This window comes from Ambystoma mexicanum, chromosome 2q (assembly GCF_040938575.1).
Source record: "Ambystoma mexicanum isolate Mex_15411 chromosome 2q, UKY_AmexF1_1, whole genome shotgun sequence".
In the NCBI taxonomy this organism is placed as follows: domain Eukaryota; kingdom Metazoa; phylum Chordata; class Amphibia; order Caudata; family Ambystomatidae; genus Ambystoma; species Ambystoma mexicanum.
Window position 1 is genome coordinate 465,500,743 of NC_090924.1, and position 22,755 is coordinate 465,523,497.

General features: G+C 45.1%; 1 protein-coding gene across 1 annotated transcript in view; it reads right to left on the reverse strand.

Annotated features, from left to right (window-relative positions):
* Positions 1 to 239: 239 nt before the first annotated feature.
* SDK1 (sidekick cell adhesion molecule 1) overlaps positions 240 to 22,755 on the reverse strand; it is a 2,988,580-nt gene continuing 2,966,064 nt past the window's right edge. The window contains exon 45 of the mRNA XM_069647588.1: positions 240 to 9,824. Coding sequence (XP_069503689.1) covers positions 9,552 to 9,824 — 273 coding nt within the window. The 3' untranslated portion in view covers positions 240 to 9,551. The remainder of the gene's footprint in view (positions 9,825 to 22,755) is intronic.

Here is a 22,755-nt window from a genome sequence, read left to right on the forward strand (position 1 = left end):
GTTGTCATCTGATGTCAAGCAGCAGTCCACCTGTGAGCCCGAACTGGAGATCACAGACAGGAGGACAGGCATGTATCCTGAGCGCGCCCAGCTGCAGATCATTTTAATTGATGCAGAAAACAGCAGGCCAGCGCGCGAGCTCACGTGGCAGCTTAGACCAGGGAGAGCAAACCACAACGCATGCCCGGCGCTGACAGGCAGCGGGCACGAACACAAAACACACACAAGCACAGAAGGGCTTACAAAAAGATCTCATTTAATCGGGAACAAGTTCGCGAAAAATAAATAAATAACTCATAAAACAGTGGAAGCATTACTAACAACATGGGCGGGAACAAAAAGAGAACAAAACTATGAACAAAACCCCTCCCCCAAATGACAAGAGATGGCTTCTCCTGACACTAGCACTTGGTGTGCAACGTTAACTCAGTGACAAAAACTGAACACATCAGCGAGTGTAGCGACCGGCTTCTCACCCACATATCGCTTTCCCTCTGAGAACCGTACAATGTGGCACAAAGCGCTGCGCCTGCAGAGGACGCAGTGGGGCAGGAAAGGGGTTATCTGTGACACAGTCTAAAAAGGCATCTCACACAAAATAATGACATCACATACTCTTTGAAATGATGGTTTTGTATGGTTTGAGTATAGTATTCTGATGTGCTGAGGCATACCACATTTTTCAAGTGCGACACAAAGCTTTGCATACAACATCTGTGACTGTGGCGCGGAAAGGTAGCATTCAGCTAGGCCTTCAGCTGTTCGACTCGTGGGTGCCCGCTCTCGGCGGAACATTGCCTCAGTGCACCGTTCAGGCAGGCGGAGGCACCTACCGCAGGATACATCGTCTCAAAGTGCAGAACAGTCCCACTTCCCATTCCACGTATAAACACATACATAACAAATCGTGTTGCTTGTATTTGTAAAAGAGAACTGAAACGTGTCAACCACAAACGTGTGCTTAACTTTGGGACTCAGAGTGGAAGCAGCCGCCATGATTCGACAGTCCATCCATTGGGGGTATCCAACCTAATCAAGCACAGTTACTAAATAATGCAACATGGCGCTTTGGAGGCATCTACCATGATTCGACAGTCGATCCATGGGTGGTATCCAACCCAATCAACCACAATTACCTGACAATTCAACATGGACCTTGGATCTGAAGTATCCTACCATGATAAGACAACTAACCCAAAGGGTGGTAGCCAGTCTCCTTCAGGGTGCTCTGCTCAGGACATCAGTGTTCCAACCCACCCATGTCTAAATGCTCCGGTGGACAATTACAACCTCAGAAAGCCTCCTCCTCTCTTACTCTAACCTTATACATGACAGGTGTGCTTATTAGGGCTTAGTACTCTGAGGGAGTTTGAGTGTGTCAAGGGGTGTCACTCGAACAGTTTTTATTAGCAAGCCCTTTTAACAGTGTGCTGTGTCTGTGCTCTGTCATTGAGATTGGACACCTGCAGACACAGGGAGCCGCAGGACACCATTGCCTCCATCTATAGTGCAGCAATTGGCGTTGGCTCACTACTAAAATGGCGGGCCTAAGGCGCAAGGATTAGAATGCACAATGTAGAGGAAGAGCAGAAATAAATCCGCTGTAGCATTCCCACTTCCACCAACAGAACCGGAGAAAAAGAAACGGTGACTGAGATACGTCATTTTAAGTTGTTGAACTGTGAGGTAAAGGTTCCTCAACAAGAAGGAACTGAAGCCAAGCGTGACGCAATCGAAACACGCTCCCGGCCCGATAACAGGGAATCCGTGGCTCACGCCTTCTCCTTCCATCTGATATGGACTTGATTTTTACTCTGCTTCTAAGGGAGGTGAAGCTTCTTCATGGCAGCACTCATCCAATGATCTTGTCAGGCGCGAAGGATCAAACATGAAGGCTTAAGCACTGCCGAGTTGGCATGGAGGAGCTCCATGGGGTTTCCTCCAATTTAAAGCAGGAATATTCCTTTCCCAACCCTATTCATCTTTCTAAATGTAGGCGATTCGTGGAAAACAAAGAAGCTCCTTTTAGACTTCACAGAATCCTGGGATTTTAATGGCTTCCTTTCAAGGGGCTTTTATTGTGCGTTTATAAAGTATCCAAACTTTGGGCCTTTTAAGGCAGCTGAAGGGTCTCCTCAAAGCACAGGACCCTTCAGGAATCTGCTGTGTCTGAATCTGTACCAAAGAAAATTATTAAACAGTGATAAGGAGGCACGCACATTCTGCCAGCCATTCAAGAGGGCTCTACAAAGACGCTGCTTCTATACGAATTTTTCAATGGCTGACTTAAGCAGCATTTGCTGAGAATGTTTTTGTTGTCTACTTGTTTTATACATAATGTTTTTTTTATTTCTATTTCAACTATTTGAATTCTGTAAACTGCTTTTACTCTGTAACCTTATTAAGACATGTGTGGAAAATTCATTTAAAAACACAATGTTTCACAAAAACAAAACATGCTATTTAGACTTTAAGTAAAGGAAGAGAAAATAATCGGGATAGGGTGTACATTCTAAACGGGAAATTAGCCTAGTGCTACTTTACGGTTCCCAAAACTTACTGTCATTCACCATCTTCCTACACATGACTATCATTAGGCAACAAAAGATGGCTTGGGGACACTTGAAAAACCTGCCTTCATATTTGAATGTTCCATGGCATAACGCTTTTGAAAACGTAGTAACCAGTATGGGTAAAAGAGATTTCAGCTGCATGTATGAGAAAAGGTTCAAATATTTGATTAAATAAAATGGCGCTTGGAGTTAGTTGGGGCCTTCACCCATATGTAAAACAGAGTTGAGGGGAGCCAGAAACATAGAATTAATTTTTGCAAAATGTGTACTAAGATTTCTGTCCCATGGAGGTCTTAAATTCAAGGCATGCCAGGCACTAAAGGAATACGCTATCAGGCTGTTGGCATGACAGATGGGTTGGCTGAACTGGCTCCCTTGCTTCAGAAGATATGGCGGAATGAGCTTGCTGTGGTGGAGGTGGGCCGGATTGGGTGGTAACGGATCAGGGCCCAAGTTACAAAGGGCCCAGCGCCATTATCGCCCGATCCGGTGGGCCGGTTCGGGTGCTTTTGCTATTGGCCCTCCAGGTTTCCAATCCAGAAACTCAGGGTTCTGACAGCAATGTTTTTTGTATGAATGAATAGGGCGATTTGCAGCGTCCTGTTCATTCATACAAAACACTTAAGCAAGATGGCCACCACAGAGCTGGAAGACGGGGCTCCAAGTGGAGCCCCTCTTCCATTTCCATGGAGGCCCTGGAAGCTGGAGCGGTGGAGTCAGTTGAACCGTTGCCAAAAACAATAAGGTGAGTGGGGTAAGAGGGTGGGGAGGGGCAGGAAAAGTGATTGAGAGCATGGGAGGGTGGGGGAATGATGGCGGGGCACGTGAGTAGCCATTAGGTTGCTTTGAACGCCGACTTTAATCATTACATTAAACCCGTGATCCAAGTAACCTGATTGGCTGGCTCCCCCACCCAGGTGCTAATTACTTTTCGATTTATTTTGGAAAAAAGAGTAAACTGCATGGAGAGAACAGCTACATTATTGCACTTTCCTGCAAATCGGTCCCCTCCAGGAAATGTTTGCTATTTGCACTACAAAATAAAGCGTAACAGCAGACAGAAATCGAGTTTACACTTTTTTGCAGTTATGGCAACAAGTGTACTTGCTTCTTACAAATGAAGCTTTTGGGAGGAATTTACAGCGGATTCCTATGTAATGTGCCTGCTTTTAGCAGGTGATAAAAACTGGAGGATTATATAGGAATCCATTCTTATTACGCTATAGCATGAATGTGTCATGCAACCCCCCCAACCCCCAGAGCGTAATAATAAAAGGTCTTTAAAAAAAAGGCGTAAATACACGCTTATGCCTCTCTGCAGCAGTGCCTTATTTAATGCTCTGGGAGACTGTAAAATAGGGCCGGACACTGATAGCAATCTTTTTTTTAATGTAAAGTTAACTTTAAAAAATATATAAAAAAATAACACAAACAGCGGCATTTGTGCTTAGGCCAGACCGTTCAATTCAGCTGCTCTTGTTTTGAGGCCCATGATGCGCACCCTTCACGAACTTCAAATCCTGAATTAACTGTTTACTCCTTGTGGCGTATGTGTTAATCTGAGAGTGACCAGCTAGGGTCAGCGTCTCAACTTCCCGCAAAAACGCGTCGGCGTTTTCTTCCCCCGTGCGTGCCCTCACTGAAACAGACCATTGACTCCATGTGCATGTTATGTACACCATCCCCATGTGTGGACAACCGACATGGGTATATGGCACCATCAAACTGGGAAACAATGTCTGATGGTTGCATAAACACCCCACTAACTACATCAATGCCTGCCTTATCACGGGGCCAGAATTCAGCCACCTGTTTCTGTTAAGATCTACCGAGTTATACAGCAAATGGAAATAAAGGTTTTTGAGAGAAACACTGCCATCTACTGGCTGTTTAACAGGACACGACAAGTTATTTATTAAACTATTCCTTGTAATGAGAAAGCATGGCTACTGGAAGACCCGCCTGCAGTTAAACTGGGGAACCTGTCCCAGTGTGCAGGGCAAAGAGAACTAGCCAGGTAACTACTGTTGTACTCTAAGTGTGCGTTTGGTAAGAAAGAATACAAGAAGGACTTAGCTAGTTGTTTATGGGATAACACGAAGTAAGTGCACACTGCGAACATAAGTGGCTGTGGGAAATTGGGCGAAATTGCTCTGCTAAGCAATAGCAGTCGGCCATGAAAGCATCCTCCTTGATATTTAAACTTGGCTCCGCGTGGAAGGACTCTTGCAGCTAATGGACCAAGCTGCGGGCAGGCTGTAGGTACACGCTGTACATTTTATTCTAATTCGTTCTGCTGACAAGTCCTTGGGGATTACATGAAGAATAAAAAAAAGAACGTAAAAACGCATTTCAGCGCCATGAGACATTCTCCATTAGCCAGAGTGCTCTTCTCGGGAGGCGTCCGTTCTTGCTTTTTCCCCCCTTCATTTAGCAAAGCCCACCACCAGAACAAGGTACGACAAATTCATGGGAATACAACACATAATGAGCGCAGAGGACACACCAGTTGGAGCTAAGTCAGTCCTACAATGTCTACAAAACCAAAACGAGTCACATAAGAGTAAACAAATTCTAAATAATTAAAAAAAAACAATCATCGATGTCATTTTGAAAATGAGGGGTTGTGGGCTTTCAACAACGTGGGCACAGTCATGTTACAAATGGTTTGAGGGAACAGGAGTGAGCACATTTTCTATTGCCGCCCCTTAAGTAGAGTGAAGCTCTCTAGCATGGCAGCAGTAAACATCTCTTTGGGATGGAACCTGATCGATTAACTATTGTCTGCACTTAAACCTCTTTTGGTATACAACAGGCATGTTTTCAGTCTGTTAGCTTCTCATCAGTGCAGGGCTAGGAAGTGTCTGGAGTCCCGTCCCAAACGAGTGCTTATTTGGACATCCTTGACCTGCTTGGACACTGCTCCTTCTCAATAAGCCACGTAGATAGTATATGACCTAAGGGGCAAGGCACGGCATATTTTCCCCAGGGCGCATTCAGCCATTCTGGTAAGCCAGAACAGATACCCTTGCCCTAGCGCCAGTTGGACATGGTGGAGGGCCATCCTGTCATCATGACATCCTGGCTACACCCCATTCCTGGACACTGGTTTCCTTTTGTCCCCACTGCGTGAACTCCGGCGGTCTGTAGGGTGCCTTTGAAGCCTCAGTTGAAACCAGCCCCTTTGCTGTTTGTCGAATGTCTTGGTTTAGTGCAGGGGATGAGCAACTAAGAACCAGGGGAAGATATGTATTTCTTCTCCACAAATCGAGTAACAAACATCATCTGATCTCAGCACTGCTGGCACTCCTGGCAGCGATCTGCCCTGTAGGGAGCAGCAGCAAGGCCTCCCCAGCTGCAGAGAACCTATGAAATAGTGATGCCGACACTGTGCCGATGTGTTCTGGGGAGGCCGCATTAATTACCAGCAAGGTCCCACCTCATCTACAACTGTTTTGGTAAGATCCTAGTTGACCCTGTCCCACCCTGTTTTCAGGAAGCCTTGAAAGGTAGCAATATTGATCCAGTCCAAGATCTGCAATAAACCTGTCTGAATAAAGGCCCATTTCAAAGCAACAATGCCCCTTGTTCACGACTGCCCTGAAGAAGCCCTAACTGGGAGCCATGCCGAAACTATTTTCCATAACAGCCCAGGAACTTGCATCAGTGCTAGCAATCAGCACTTGTATTCTATGTAGGGGCTCGTAAGAGACCGCTACAAAGACTCATGTCACACCTATTGTTAGGAATTGCCATCAGAGCAGGAATGCAGGTTCTAGCCAAGTTCGCTCGAAGGATGCCTCAAAACAGGAATGCAGAATTCCAGTCCGCCAGGCCCTCAAAGAGGTCAAGTTACCAGGGTAGCTAACATGAATATTCATGAGATGGGAAATTGTTTACAGATCCATTGGTTATCATGACAACACAATGGGTGTGAAGGGTTTGAGGGCCAGATTTGTGCACCACGGCCATAAAAGACAGAAGTCATGCATTACAAACCCCAACATTTTTAGGAATGTTATCTAAATAGCAGAAATGCTCCCATACCATTATGTTATATAACTGTGATTTAATTGGGTGCCCCATTAAAAAAAGAAACACATTGTTCCAAGTGCCCCATGATGATACCAACACACATGGGGAATTATATCTACAAGCCTTCAGAACATCTACATTACAATTTTAGAGCAGCTATGTGTTTTGGAAAAAGATACCATGGCAGAGCACCCGTCATGGACAGACCATTCCCTCTAAAGGTTTAAACAATCTAAAGTAACCAACAGGCACTCATTTCCGCCAGTTCTTGCAGAGCGAGTCCAGATGTCTACATAAAGGCAAACAGGACGGGCAGATACATCACAACTCCATCATGCTGGCATCAGAATCCTAGGCAAGTTTTCTCACTGGACTCTCTGGGGCATAAACATAACTAAGAAAGCAATGAGGGCGTGCCGCTGCCATCAACCATTAGGCATCCACAGTCTGGCTGGCCCAGCCAAGTGCCAGCATTATTTGAAAGTTTCAGAAACACTCCACTCATCCAGACACTTGAACATGGGGTAGGAGGGTGGATTTATGGAAGATGGAAAGACACACACACACCATTTTGCAAAGGTGAATGGGCGTTTGCTTTAGGCTCAAGGTTTGATTGGTCTAAGGGTGGATATTTGTTTTAAGGCGACATTCGGCCATGTGTATTGTACACTGTTCAGTCAGGGGCCCATAAGGCCTGTCTACACCGATTCGAAGACGCTGCTAAGAAGCGCCAGCACTCAATCCAGTTCTACATAGGTTCATGTGTGCAGCTTATGAGTGCATACAGGTAGAACAAATGCCGACACAGTCTGTAGCTGCTTAGGGAAGGCAGTTATACAATAAGGTTCCGCATCGCCAGTCATACCAGGCCTTTTGTTGTAAGCTTTCGTGCTTCAGTGTCTTTCCAGTTCATGCTTCCGCTAACCCCGTTACCGCCTAGTGTCAAAGTCATTTTTGCAAGTGCAATCACCCTCTCCAAGATTAATGGCCTTGGACTGCTGATCTAATGCCAGCCTTGCGGTAAAATCGTCAAAGCCAATGGTACCAGAACCATGGTGCACTCTAGTCTTGCTTTCCTTATTTGACCCTGGCCTGATTCATGGAAGCGTTCGATAATGGTGCAATCCCATAGGAAAACGTTCCATGAATCAGGCCCTAAGGCTCAACGATGCTTAATCGTATGCGGTTCTTGCTCAGAATTACCCACTCGCTCGTGTTCAGGCACTCAAACCACCACAGTAGTAGAATCGAGAAGGATGAAAACCACTGTCTCAAATGAGGAAATGAGGAGTGCAAGTGTTGAGTACAGGGAAGATTTTTGAGGACTGGAGGCTTGACACAAAATGTCTTGGATTACTGTCGTGAGGGACATTGCTGGTCACGCTTGAGGACAGAGAGTGTTCCACGCACATGCACTTTTGTTTCCCTTGAAAGACAGAGCCACACATACACACAACTGCAGACACAACCTGCACCTCGCCCATGCAGCCCCACATAGATCCCGCGTCATCTCTGCCAACACGGCCGCCCTCTGCGATGCTGGGTGGCAGCAGCACAGAGCCCGTGACCTACAGCAGCAAGAAGTGAAAGCAGAAGTTAGCGTTGCGTCTGTGGAACAAACCCCGCAGAGTCTTCAAAAGTGCTGAGGCTGGGGTTAAACCAAAACTCTTTGGACCTAGAAAGAGTTCTTACATCTCAGGGACAGTGGTAGAGTTTCATGAATTTGAAATAATTGCCACGCCAAACATTGCCCAATTGCCACCCTTTCTAAGAAAAAATCTTCTGTTATTCATATCAAACATTGCATAGAGGACCCATGGACAGCATCATTCCTCTTCAATTCCTATGCACTATGATAAGGTGTAAAAAAAAAAAACAATGCATTGAATACAATGATAGCACAGATTTCTTAACCATCTGTGGCCCATTTTGCAATGGACTTGTTTCCCTCCTCCTCCTTGGCACGTCAATTGGCAATTTGGACTCCGCTTCTCCAGAGATGCCTTTCTGATTGATTCACAATAGCAATTTGAGCTCCAAATTTCATTCTTATGCGGAGCGCGCCAGAGGCAGACATTTCTCCTCCCGCTGCCTTTGGACGGGGCCGGCTGTGGAGCCTTTCAAGCGGAGGAGGCTGGCAAGGTTGGCAGCACCCAGGGGCACTTGTTGCAGGTATGGCGGCGGACGGCTAACGAGGTCTTTCTTGGCTAGGCAGCAGGAGTGTGTGGGAGTCCATCTGTCGGGCACGTTGGAGCTAAAAGCAAGAAATATTCGGCAACCGAAAGCACAGAGCGCTGAACTGGAAGGCCACAGCAAAGAGGATGGCCACTTCTGAGCACTGGACAAGGGTTTGTGGTGCTGCTAAGAGACGAATGCTAGACGCTCTTCCGGCCTGCACACGTGAAAAGACTCTGTGCTCAAGGGTCAAAGGGTTTGTGGACGAAAAAACGACCTTCGCAAATATGTTTCCATCTCTGGTGACGACATCTGAAGTTCATACCTGCTTGATCCACAGGTCAACACAACCACAAGGAAGAATGCTTTTTTTGTGAAAAACGAATTGAAACAAACGCATATCCCCTTCCCCCTGACAACTCACTCCTCACACCCATCCCAGAGGGAAAAAATGCCTACTTTCGAAATCAAATGAATGTTACAAAACTGGTTTTAAAAAAAAGCTCAAAATCAAACGGGGATATTTACATCTGGTTAAAATGGTCCCTTTTCAGTGTTTCTACAAAATAGGAGTTCATCTCTATACTTTAGTGTTGATTGTCTTCAAAAAATAGAATTATTTGCGTGCGCGTCCACCCTTTACCCCCCACCCCCAAGTGAGAGTACAAGTAGGTGTTCACAATTGACTGAGCCAAAGCCCCTTGCACATCCACTGTGATCTCTCCGGGAGGCCTGTCTGCTTCCTGCATGGGGATCGACTTCCGCTGGTCAGACAAAGGAGGAAAAGCCAGAGACTGGAGTCCGAGAAGCTGGGGTCGGCTGCCCCGTGGGGGAGTACACGCCTCCCGAGCTCTGTGTGGTGACGACAGTCTGAAAGTAGGGTTCCGTCTCGCTTACTGCACACTCCTCGTAAGCATACGCCCCAGTGTGCTTCGCGCCCTTTTGCTGCCGCTTCCAAGAGTTGTAGTAGGTGGGGTCACTCATGTAGTGGTTCACAAAAGAGTGCTTTGGCAGTTCATCTTCGTAGTCTGAGTCTGACGCCTGCCGTGTAGGACAAAAAATAGCATTCGTGTTAGGGAATATAGAAAAACATTTTTAAAATATCTACATACATAAATATGCGCACACATTCGTGCGCACAGTGCAGAGTGTGATCATACGTAAATGTATTACATTTCTGTAAAAGTTATGGAAACAATATTTTGGCATGATCTACAATAAATCTAGAAACAGAGGCCTCAAATCATGGAAAGCCGTGGGGCAGATTACGAGGTGCAAAGTTTGAGGACATTAAGGACCCACAGCTCTCTAATGCATAGTGTGACATGCCCCGCCTGTCTGTGGGGGTCCTGGCTGAGATAGTCACAGGGGCTGGGTGTCACCACCATTGGCGAGATGCTGGGCTCGAAGGTGGTAAGTGGCCATGCGCTGGACCCCAGGGCACAATGAAAGGGTGCTGAGGGGACAGTTAACCCTTCAAATGATGAGAAAGGCGATAACTCCAGAGACTCTGGGGTGCATTTAAAGGCCCCAAACAGAAGTCCCTTTCACCTGAAAAGCAGTAGTTAAACAATGCAACCAAAAACGGCCCTGCTTTGCTTACCCTGTCACATAAGTGGCAAGAAGTTATACACTGCAACCAAAACGGCCCTGCTTTGCTTTCCCTGTCACATGAGTGGCAAGAAGTTACACACGGCAACCAAAAACGGCCTTGCTTTACTTTTATTTCACATGAGTGGCAAGAACTTAAACACTGCAACAACGGCCCTGCTTTGCTTTCCCTTTCACATGAACAGCAGCCCTTTAAACACTGCAACCAAGAATGGCCCTGCTTTGCTTTCCCTTTCACATGAACAGCAGCCCTTTAAACACTGCAACCAAAAATGGCCTGGGTTTTTCTTTTGTGCTTATGTAAGATTAAAGAACCATGTGGAAACGGGCCTACCCATCATCATCTATGGACACGCAGCAATGTAAATACACCCAAGAAGGAGAAATCAAAGAATCCTGTGACCTGCAAAACAGGATGACATTAAAAGCAAAAACAGCCTGCACATGTGTTGCAAATAATAACAGCTTTAAAAAGCCACAATGGAAAAAGATATCACTGCTCACACAAACTGTCAGGGAAACATGATGAGGGGTGGGGGTGAGGGGGGTGACCAAAGCAAATGTATACAAGGTTTCACCCACAAATAAAACTCCTGTAACCTGTGAAGAGACACTACTTCAGGAAAAACCGGTTCTGGTTGAGGCAGGACCTTCACCATGACAAGCCCCACATCCAGCTGGATTTTACCTATCCTCGAATAAACCCGCAATAAAATGTGATGCTGCGGAGGGTGGCAAAATTCCCTAATTCTGCAGACATGATGGCAGGAGTCCAGAGATTTCAAAGAAGTCATGAGTCATTGTAGTACCCACTTCAAAGAGCAAACTGCCAATGTCAAAGGGACTCATACAAAATCCTTTGGTCACAGGCTGACCCAGGGGAACAGATGGTTATGGGGGATGAAGTGGCCCTCCCACATTGTGAACAGACACTCCCAATTAATATAAAAATACTTTTGTTTCAGGCATTTTGCGCAGCCATCCAACTAAGGATTTATTTCAATTTCATGCCATTTTTCTTGTAATTTCCAGGCGGTTCTGGGAATATAAATTGCATTTACCTGGGACTTTGGGGACTGTAATGGCCAGTTACACTCGTTTTCTGGCTGATCTGAACACGTGACAAATGTGACAGTTGGTGAAAAGATGGAAAATGAAATTGGGAACATGCTTGATCATTTGCAGATTCATAACTGTTGTACCTTTTATAACAATGATAGAAATGTGCCACAGGGCCATGCTACACCGTACGGATTTGGCGATCAGCTTAACTAATTCCCCATGATCAACTAAAACCGCATATCTGTTTCATATGGCAGTGCCTAGTATAATTATGAAGTTATGATACATACTTAGTTTTTGCAAAAAAGTGGTAATGAGAACAAAGAATGGTAATCAATGCAAACAGACAGTTGGTGCTCTCCTCCCCTGAACCAATCCTGAAAGGGGGCAGAGAGAGGGATGGTAACTATCCAATCCGAGCGTCAGGGATAATTACAGGGCACCCCCCCTAGATTGTAAAATAAGTGGTGTCATTTCTGCTATATATGGGGGACTGAACTAGGACTCAGGACACACACAAAAACCAGGGAGACAGAAGGAGGACAGAGAGAAGACCGCTGAACCTTACCATCTTTGACAGTGCAGTGACTAGACCCTTGCCCTATCTGTTTAGAGTGTCCTGAGATCCAGCTGGCTTTCCTGAATCCTAAACCAAGGCTTGCTTTGTAAGTAGCATATAACCCCAGCCCTAAATTGCATAAACCCTTCATTGTTGTAGTAGTAAATCCAATATTTCCTATTCAAAACCACCATTGCCCATGTAGCCCAGTCATCTCCCCATAGAAGAATCTCTTGTTTGCCTGTGTTTGTTAGCATATCACCTTTGAAAAAACTCACAGTTATCTGTGTAAATCCTTGGTATTTTTGTAAGTAAATCAGTTAATTCCCCCTTTGAAATCCACAGTACAAGTTTGTTGAAATTCGAAATCAACCATCTTGTTACTGGTGTTTTTATTTAATTATTATAGTCATTAAAGTGTTGCCTCAAAATAATTTTTCTCCTTGTAACTAAAAAACGAATTTGTCACTGTATTGTGTGCATTACCAAATTAATTCCTATTTGCATCTCTCAGTTTAAACCCCAAATGGGTTCATTAGTGTGAGCAATCCCTTTGCCTAGAAGTCTACCTGTTATGTGCCCCTGTCACTGAAAACAGATTTTCCTATTGTAAGCTAAACCCCTTCACTGAGCTGCCTGTCATTGTAAGCCTCACTATAAACAAATTTCCATTTGCCACTGTATTTTTTCCTTTGCATTTGCTTTCTCCCAAAAACCAATTTTCCTACTTCATTTCTATTTTGCCCTGGTGTGCTGATTAGTATTCTCTAAAACTTTGCCTATCTCCTAAGTGTAAGCAATACAAATGTTCTTCTATTCTGTCCCCTAACAGTTGTGAGAAATAATCAAAACCCCATTCTTCCATTTTGCTCCAAAAACGGGTTTTCCCTTTCTTTGCTGGCTTCCCATCATGTGGTGGTGGGCTTCACCCCAAATCTGATTTTTTCCCCTATATTCCTACTCTTTGCCACTGCCTTCCATTCAAAGGAATCAAGTTTAATTGAGGTTTGGGGGTAAGTGTTGCAGGGGGAGTGCTAAACTGTGGCGCTATCAGTTTGTGTTGAATTATTTTCCTGTTTTGTCATTAAAACAAAAGCAAGTGTAACAGTCTATTTCAACCTGATTGTATTTTCCTGTTTGTTATTATAACAAAAGCGAGTGTAACAGCCCATTTCCACTTGGTCGCTCTAGATAGGATATTGCATTTTTGTTGCCACCATTTTGGTGGCTGCTCTATTTTGATTATTTTCATTTTTCATTGAATAATTAATTAATAAATATCTTATTGATACACACCGGTCTGGTTCCTAGTCCATTGTGACATGGGGTGTTTGTGGAGGTTGGGTGTGAGACGGGTTAGAGGGCTACTCAAAAAGAATCCATAGTATATTAAAGATAAAAAGTGTGTTATTGTGCACCACATTCATTGTAAGGGAAGGAGTCCCTAGCTGGCATGTGCCGTGCAATATCCCGTGACAAGACAGTGGGGGAGGGGAAACGTACTTGTGTGGGGAGCATCTAGCTTCTTTACACATGCTAATGAGACTATTCTAGTGCCACTTCAATGTTACAAGCAGTTAACTCTCACCTTTAAGTCTGAAAGCACCCACTTAAGGACTGCTGTGAAAATGAGCGGTATCCTGCCCACTCTCTACCTTTCAATCACTTCCCTGGCATGCAAGTACTAACCCCACATCACAATTTCAATTGCCTAAAAATGTATGCACATCAATGCAGGTGCAAACATTTAAATGCTTTACGTTTGTAATTGCCAGGCCTTTGTTAACAGCGAAGCCCAGGTGCCATTTAACATATGTATCCTGTTCTGTCTGGCCATGGCCTCTTGTCGGGGGGGGGGGGTGCAGGGTTTGTGCAAGGGGGAGGGCTGAAGCACAGTCAGCACAATGGTGTTGCGCCACTGCCCTAGACCATGCCCCAGCACTGTGGCAGAGGTCTGTCACTGAAAATGTGCCCCTGTGATGCATGTAATTTTAAGAGTCCACATTGTGACCTGAAGAAAGGCTGGTCACATGACTCTTAGACTGGGCTGGCGAATCAAGAACCAAAAGAGTACTTACTCTGGTGAGGAATGGGGCTGTGGTGTGCAGCAAAACTGCTCTGATACTGCTGCAGCCTTGCAGCCAGACACAGTGTGAGAGAGGTCTGTATGGCAGAATTGGGGCCGCCTGTGTGCATTCCATGATGGACGGACAAGCACCAAGTAAGTTTGGGCCACAGCAATGCAAAGCCCCACGAATCCTCATCGCCAGCAGGTGCGCCACACCACGAGGACCACATCACAACCAATCCAGTCCCAATTACAAGGTGGAAGGGCTAGTTTGGAATAAATGCGCCAGTTAACTCAGCAGCAGTGTGGGCATTAGAGAGACATTGAGATAGTGGGTGAGAGAGCGAAGGGGGAGAGGGGAAGAGAGTTGGTTGTGGCAGAGTGGACGGAGGAGGTGGAAGGAATGTGGAGAAAGGAAGCAAGGAGGAGAACGAGAGGAAGGAGGAGAGAGTTTTGGGTGGAAGGGTAACACTGTAAAAAAGGGGGTAAGCGAGTTTCACAGGAGGGTAATGATAACGATGTAGCTGGTATTCATATGCATATAGGTTGAAAGGAGTTGTGAGGAAGGAAATGGTGAGAACATCAACAGGGGAGTTGGAAGGAATCTGGAGGAATGAGGTTGTTAAGGAGGTTGTAGGAATTATCATGATTAAGGTGGGAATGTGTGATAAGGAGATGGCTGGAGAAAGAAGGGGGGAGACCAAGGAGAAAACCCTACAAGAGGTCTGGGAAGGAAGATACTAAAAGGACATGAGAGAGGGGCAACTGGGTGTGTAGGAAGGTGTCTGGAAAAGAGAGGTACAATGAAGGAAATGAAAACGCCACATAGAAGGGTGGAAGGAATATCATACAAAAGGGGAAAGGAAAGCTAGAGTCAACGAGCAGAAAGCCCAATGGAGATCAGGAGAGAACATAAAAGAGGAGATGGGGAGAAGAATCTAAGGAGAGAGTGGAAGTGGTATTCCCGAGGCAGGAGTGAAAGGAGTTGGAGAGCGTGGATGTAGAGAATCAGAGGGAGTGGCAGAGATTGAAGGAGGGCAGCAGAAAGCATGAGGAGGTGGTCATGGGTAGGCCTGTGGCGCAGCAGTGAGGAGAAACAGGAGGGTAGGCAAGAGTGTGGAGAAGCAGTGCCAGGAGTAGAAGAAATTCCCTTAGGAACAAACATGTTGCAAATCATCGGGAGAGAAGGCAACATTGAAATTTTTGGGGAACAGAGCCAGGATATGGGAGTGGCAAATGAGATGGAGTAGAGAAGACCTGGATGCCAGTCCCCTGGTGGAATCCATGGGGGTTTGGCAATCCTTATTGAATCCCAGCTGATGCCAGCGGCTAGGTCTAGCAAGCAGGCCCACATTGGCTGGAGATCACTGAGAGGGACCTCTCCCACTAAATCAAGGATGAGAAGCAGATGGATGGAGCCTACAGAGCCAGGAGACCAGAAAGACGTGTCAGGTACACTTAAAACCCAGAGGACTGTGAGTGACTGTGAATCCATCTCCTTCTCCAGGAAGGGAGCCCCAAATGAAATGCGCAAGACGAAGGACTTTTGCTCGCAAGGAGAAGCCATACTGTTGTTCTGGAACCTTTTTTTAAAGTTATGTTATGAGTTGTAGCTTTAACATTGCCTTTATTTATGTATTTATGACCCAGCCCTGTAGCTACCCACAATGAACCCTGGTTTAACTATACTTCGAAGTGTCTGCCCGTTGTTGAGAATACTGTGCTTTGGGACAATACCTACATGTTGGGCGTATTTCCGACACACAGGTACGCATTGGTTTACTGGTCCATCATGGGTATTGTGCAGAGGTCAGCTCCCTACCCACTTGGCGGGCCGGAGAGAGCAATGTAAACATTGAATAGGACTGCAAAGATTGAAAGTCTCAAGCGAGCTAGGGAAATCTCGCAAGAAGAGGCTTGCCTTAGCTAAGCCAGTACACCATCTTTAGTAAACCTATCCTGACGACTTTAGTATAGTTATACATTTTGGGTTTTAAGTGGAACCCATAGACCCTATAGGAGTTAATCCCAACCCCGACCTAAATGTGGGTTAGAGCTGTAATAGAGATTATATGCCTGAGACTGGCCTTTAGAGGTTGGACGTTGCTGGTATTCCCACTACGCAAAGCACCTGACACTTTAGAGTTTACCCCTTCCCAACGCTATATACATAGACCATTCTCAGATAAGAACATCCTGTTTTGTAAGGACCCCTTTTGCTCTCCTCGGGGCTCATCGGGCTCATCTGACTCAATCTGCTGTGGTTTCCAATAAAAAGTACTGAACCTAATTTCTGACTCGTGGACAATGGTCTCAAATCGCAGGGCGAGACGTGGGAGGAGGGAGTAGGGTGAGCCAGGAGAGCTACGCAGCAGAGGAGGCTGGATTCCGGATCCTGCCTTGGGAACTGGGGGAAGGTGAGGCCTGAGCTTTACAGAGAAGGAAACTAGATAAGCAAGTAGAATACAAAAATACTCAGAAAAAGAGCTCTTTCCCAGTGGGGTTCCGTTACTGCAGTATTGTGGACGGTCTCATCTAAGAGTAGGCTAAACACACAGCTAAGAGAAGAAGAAATAAGAGTAAACAAAAAGGGCCCCACTTAATTTGCAGGCTGGAAAAATGGCAATTTTGTTTTTTAGAAAACTGGCAGTTATTTTGCCGTCATATTCGACACTTCCCGGCTGAACTGAGACACAACTGTTGCCACTCTGAAAACCGAGCAAGCGCTGCCTGCCTGTGGATGTAACGGTGTGGGGCTTCTGGGTCCACACTCATCTCTTGAATCCTGGGGTGCCACGTTTGCCACAGTAACAGGTAGGATGGAGTATCTATGGAGTATGCATGTGCTGCCATTGCCTTTTTTAAAACAGTTCCTTCTACACTACGCTTGTGGGAATTGCATGAATGTGGGCTGGTAACCCCGGTGTTTGTGCAATGGCACCCCTGCTCTTGGACTTGAGTTGGTCACTCACCAGTGCCATGTGGTATTTACATTTTGTGAGAGGATTCAGTGAGTTGGGAGCCCCGTGACCTTCTGTCCCCAAAAATGGCGGTAGTCCAATTCCACCACATGTCTTATAGCACCTCTAGTGGCCTTAAAGTGGTCCCACCCAATGTGTGATTCTATTTGTCTCTAAACATGGGTCTCCTCCTACAAGTGGCTGTGATATGGTTTGTGCTACCCCAGGCCGGGAGGATAGCTTATAGGCAAGGAGTTTATCTTGGAAGCAAGACAATGCAGAGCAACACATGTCTGAATCCCAGTCTTGCGCTTTAAGACTGGTCTCTAATTTTAAGCGCATTAATATGAATTCATTAGGGAATCTGTGGGTCGCCTTTATACTTTTTTTGACAGATGGAAATCAGAGGTGGCAGTGTTGTGAAGACTCAAGGCATCTCCATCCCAGACCAGTCCCTTCCAAATTCTAAGTCAAGACATTACAGTTTTTCCCACTGGCACTAAAATACGTGTTTGATCATTTTGTCGGGACAATATTTGTGGTAAAGTCCAAAGTATAACTAACACAATACAGAGAAGTGTCACATAATATTGCTAGCCTAATTTTCTGGCAAACAACGAACCTTTCTAAGAAGGGAGAACTCAGTAGAATATGGCATTGGGGGTGTCTGGTCCCCCAGCGAAGCAGTCCTTGTTGCATTTTGAGGCACACGCCTACATTAAACGTGCCCAAAGAATGTATCTTTTTATCCTGAAATACATGAAAGACTGAGAAAATAAAGCAGGTGCGTGATCTTACTGAGGACCTCAGTTGTGCACTTTGAAGCAGGGTTTCGAAATCCCTTATTTTTTTAAATTTTTTTATTTATTTATTTGACTTATATTCAGGAAAAAGCCTGTAATTTTGTCAAAGAGTGTGGCACAGTTTTGTCCTGCAATTTATTCCTCTTAGTTTCGTCGAAAATGATTTCCTCGAGAATGGCTTTTCACAGATCCGACTTGTTAAGAGTACTTGTGGGAGACCTCCGAAGTCATCTGACTAGTGGTCCCCTAGCCATGCTCTGCTTCAGTAGGTTCCGTGGGCAGGGCCTCGTTTATCTGTTTGAAAGCCATTTCGAGAAAATTTGTCATGGCCATTGTCCACCTAGTGGCTTCACCGGCGATGAGTCTGTTCCACAAAGTTTCTTCTTGAATCATCCAATGATTCGTGATCAGCGGTGATAGGTAAGTGATTCTATTCTGTTTCGTGCAGGGGCAGTTTAGAATTAAATGTCTGATCGTTTCCACAGTGTCTGAGTTTTTACATAGTCGACATACTTGGTTTTCCGCCATGTTTCGAATGGCGAGTATTTGTTTAGTTTGTAGTAAATTTAGTCTTGCTTTCATAAACAAATATCTTTTTTTCTTGTCCGGGAATTTACTCACGTATTTCATTGGAACCTTTGGTTTGTTGAACGTTGGTGGGAGATGTTGTAATAGTTTGTTTTCTGTAGCTGCCTCTATTGTTTTAATCCAATCCCTTTCTTCGAGTTTCCGTTTGATTTTATCTGGATTTTCTTTTAGGTCTTTTTCCGTGCACAGTATTTCAGACAACCTTTCCTTTCTTAATTTTGCCCACTTCTTCAATAAGATGCAATTTCCATTGTCAAGTTCTTCTTTAATCAATGCATAGATTGGCAGGGAGTCAGCAAGGATGATTTTTCTGAATAGTCTCATTGCGTTGACATCGACTATCGAGGCCAGGGATATTAACCCAAGCTCCCTTCTGATAGCCGTTATTGCGGTTGATTTGGGAAGCCCCAGAACGGTTCGCCAAACCATGCCTTCTATTTTGTTCCAAATGTTCTCCGGGATACACAGTGATGCTTCCGTTCCACATGTCAGCGAGGGCACCAATTTCATTTTATAGAAATGTATTGCCGGGGTTAGCGTAAATTTACCAAATTTCTTATCCAACGTTCTCATTTGCGCTGTCAGTCTCTTCGCTTTATCCCAGAGTGCTACTTGCATTGCTTTATCTGTTGGTGTGTTATCTAGTTCAAATCCCAGGTATCTGATGTTGTTTACTTTTTCGATTTTTGTATCGTCCAAGAACCATGACTCCATTGTTGTAGTAGTTTTCCGTTGTTTCTCAAGTGTCATGATTTTTGTTTTGTTTTTGTTTATCTCCAAGTGATTTTCCTGTAAGTATTTTGTCAGATTTGTCAATTTCCGCTGCAGGCCCACTTTCGTCTGGTCAATCAGAATCACGTCGTCTGCGTATAGGAGACGAGGAATTGTGGTTTTTCCTAATTTAGGTGGAAACGTTCTGATCTTGTTTTCTGAGTACTGCAGGTCCCCCAGAAAGTCGATAAAGAGTGCGGGAGCAAGAGGGCAACCCTGTTTTACACCCCTTTCCACTTGTATTTCTTCTGATAAGGTTCCCAGTTGATTAAGCTTTACTCTCACTGTTGTGTTTGAGTGGAGCGCAATTAGTGGGTTGAGTAGTGATTTGGGGCGTTTCCAGGCTTCCAATTTTTTCCATAGCATGTTTCTGTCCACTTTATCGAATGCTTTTGACAGATCTACAAACGCTAAGTAGATTTTTGGCGCCCCTTCTTTCACTTTTGCTTTAAAGATGTTTATTATCAAGATGTTAATTGCTGTTGTTCCATTTTTTTGGAAGCCCGTTTGCAAGATGTCTTTGCACTCTGCCGATTTTTCCCATATCCTCAGATGGTCCAAGGTGAGAGAGGAAAAGATCTTTCCTAGGATATCTAGCAACGCGATCGGTCTGTAGTTCACGGGGTCCTCCCGGCAGCCCCTTTTATAAATCGGGACGATGATTGCTTTAGACCACGACTCCGGAATTTCGTGGGTTTGTTCACAAATGCTAAATATCATTCCAATTAGTTCTGACCATTCCTTCGGGAATTGCTTTAGCATTATATTTGGGAGTCCATCGGGACCTGGTGCTCTAGATGTTTTGAGGTTTCTTATTTTTGCTTCAATGTCTTCTGCGTTCGATGTCATCACCCATGTTGTGTTTTTTGTTATTTCCAGGGGCTCTACCGATGTCAAGGGTTTGTCAAACTCTCTCGATAGGTATTCCATCCATTTTTCTTCTGAGACTGCATTTGTCGGTGCTAGATTGGATGCCGAATTGCTCTCTTTGATTAGGGACCAGAAGTCACTGGATTTATTGGTTGATCATTTTCTCATCATTTCTTCTGCGTCCAACTGGTATTGTGTTGCTTTAGATTGTTTTCGCCAGGTTGTATATCTTTTTTTTTCACATTTCCAATTTGCCCAGTCTTGTTCAGCTTTTGATTTCCTTGCCTTCCTTTTTAGTTGTCGGCCTAATTTCCTTTGTTCAACCAGCTCTTTGTTGTATACATGGCTGGGTTCAGAGGCCGCTGGATTTCTAGTTCCTATTGGTTTTTGGTAGGGTGCAAGGAGAGGAAGGTAGTTTGGTTTCTCGCTTAATTTAGAACGATGGTTTGCTGTTACTTTTTCTTCCCAAGCTGATTTTATTTGTTGGATATTGGCTTCCGTTATTCGTAACCGAGTTTGTTGAACGTTAGTTTCAACCCTGGTTTTGTATACAAGTTTCGTTGGTCTCCGACTGCTCCACGTACACGTGAGTAAGTTATGGTCGCTGTTGGTCGTTTTTACAACTTTAAAGCTGACTATGTTTGCTGCCAAGGCGGACGAGGTGAAAATGTAATCTAAGGTTGCTTTTGATGCTCCCCTTTCCCAAGTAGGTAAATTCTGTTGATTTGGAAACAAAGTCGCTATATTTTGTAGGTTTCTGGAGCTGATTACTTCCAACCAGGCTTTTCCACGTTCCAGTGTTGAGGTCTTCCACGTTCTCTCGGTTACTTTATTACAGTTGGCGTTGAGGTCGCCGCATATCATAATCTCAATTTCGTCAAACTCTTCATAAAGCTGATCAATGGTTGCACTCATTGAGGAACAGAAGACTTTCGCTGGCGTACGCTGCGGGTTCCAATAGCAATTTATGATTGCCAAGGTGTTCCTTTTGGCCCTCATGCTTTTCCCCGTGGCTGGGGACCATGTGGACAGGGTCACCAGCATTTCGTATGATTCTCTCCATTTCTTTGGTGGGTCTAGACCTAGGCCGTTTTTGATGGCTGTTAACAGGCCAGATGATGGTCTTCCTAAAGGACCCCTAGTTGCAGCAGAGATTTCCAAACAAAATCCATCCAGCATTGGTTTCTCCAGTAACCACGTCTCTTGCAGACATAGAATATCAAAGGCCCCCAGATTCACGTCTCCAGGCATTGTTAAGTGGTTATGTCCTCTGGTGTTCCAGGATCCTACAATATACTGGTCTTTGTCGGGCCGTTTCTTAGAGGGCGTCGCTGCATTCTCTCCCTCGAGGCTCGGCCCTTTTTGTTGCTATTTGACAGCTTTCTTTGACCAGGTAGATGTGAACCAGTCCCACGGGCCTCTCATTGGACGAGTGTCCTTTGTTTTGTCAGCTGAATTTCTCTCTGGTGTTTCTACACTGTCAAACCTGTTTGATTTTGATGGTTCAACCTTTTTCCCACTGTTTCTGTTTGGTCTCGTTTCGTACGGTCGCTTGGTATATTCCGAGGCCCTTCGTGGGTGCGAGCTTGGTCTCTCGCACTTCAAGGTTCCTTCCAGGTCAAACGGTGCTGGTCTTCGGCGATGTTTCCGGTCGTCTCGAGAAATCTCATCCTCCTTCCTTCTATTCCACCGATTCTGACAATACCGTTTTTCTGTTATGGAATGGTAATGTATTCTGTGATTGTTGACTGTTGTTGTTTTTTGGACTTGCTCCTCCTGCTGCGGCTTTGTTAGTTCGTTCAGCCGAAATCCCATCGATGAGAGGTCTTCGAACACCGATTTGTCCATGTGTGTGATACTCTCAGCTTTTTCGTGTAAGTAAGATTTCGCAATCTTGCCCTTATGGTATGGTTCGACCAACACCAGATCTTTTGTTCTCACGCCCTTGAGAGTCTTAGATTTTTTAAAGATCTGCAAGATGGTTGGCCGGTTTAGGATTAAATTGATTTTTTTGAGGTCTTGTTGCTCTAGCTTAAATAGGCGAGTTGCACCCTTTTCTGCTGGTTCCGTTTTCTCCGTTACTCTTGTGGGCATTTGTTTTCTCGGGCTGCTTCTACTTCTTGAGGTTTGGCTCTGCGGCGTGTATTTGTTGTCCTTCTGAGTTTTACTAGTTCGCACGTTGGCTACTCCTTTGTTGGATGAGTTCTCTCTATCTTTTATTACTTCCCATTTATCCTCTTCGTCGCTCAGAGCTCTTATTTCTTCTGTGTTGCTTTTTTCTTCCCTCCTTATTTTGGTTACCGGCAAGGCGGTAGCCACCTGTAGTCTACTGGCTGTTTGAGTTTGTTCCTCGTACAATGAGACATTCATCAACGACGAGTCCAACAAAAAATCTTCTGCCTTCCTCGGTGATCTCTGAGCGGGGGACTTTGACGGGGACAGACCGTCCCGGGTTAAGCACTCATCTTTCTTCACCTCTGCTTTTTGTTTTAAGGTTGGCACCCGAGGTCCCAGTTGCACGTTGCTATCCCAGGAAAGTGTGCGTGGTGCACTCGATGTTGTTAATTTGTTTTTGATCAATGGCTGATTTGCCATGTTCTTTTCTGTATTGACCACCTGCGTATTTAGTCCTATACACAGGTTCTGTGGTTTGACTGTCGCGTGCTTACCCGCTGCTAAA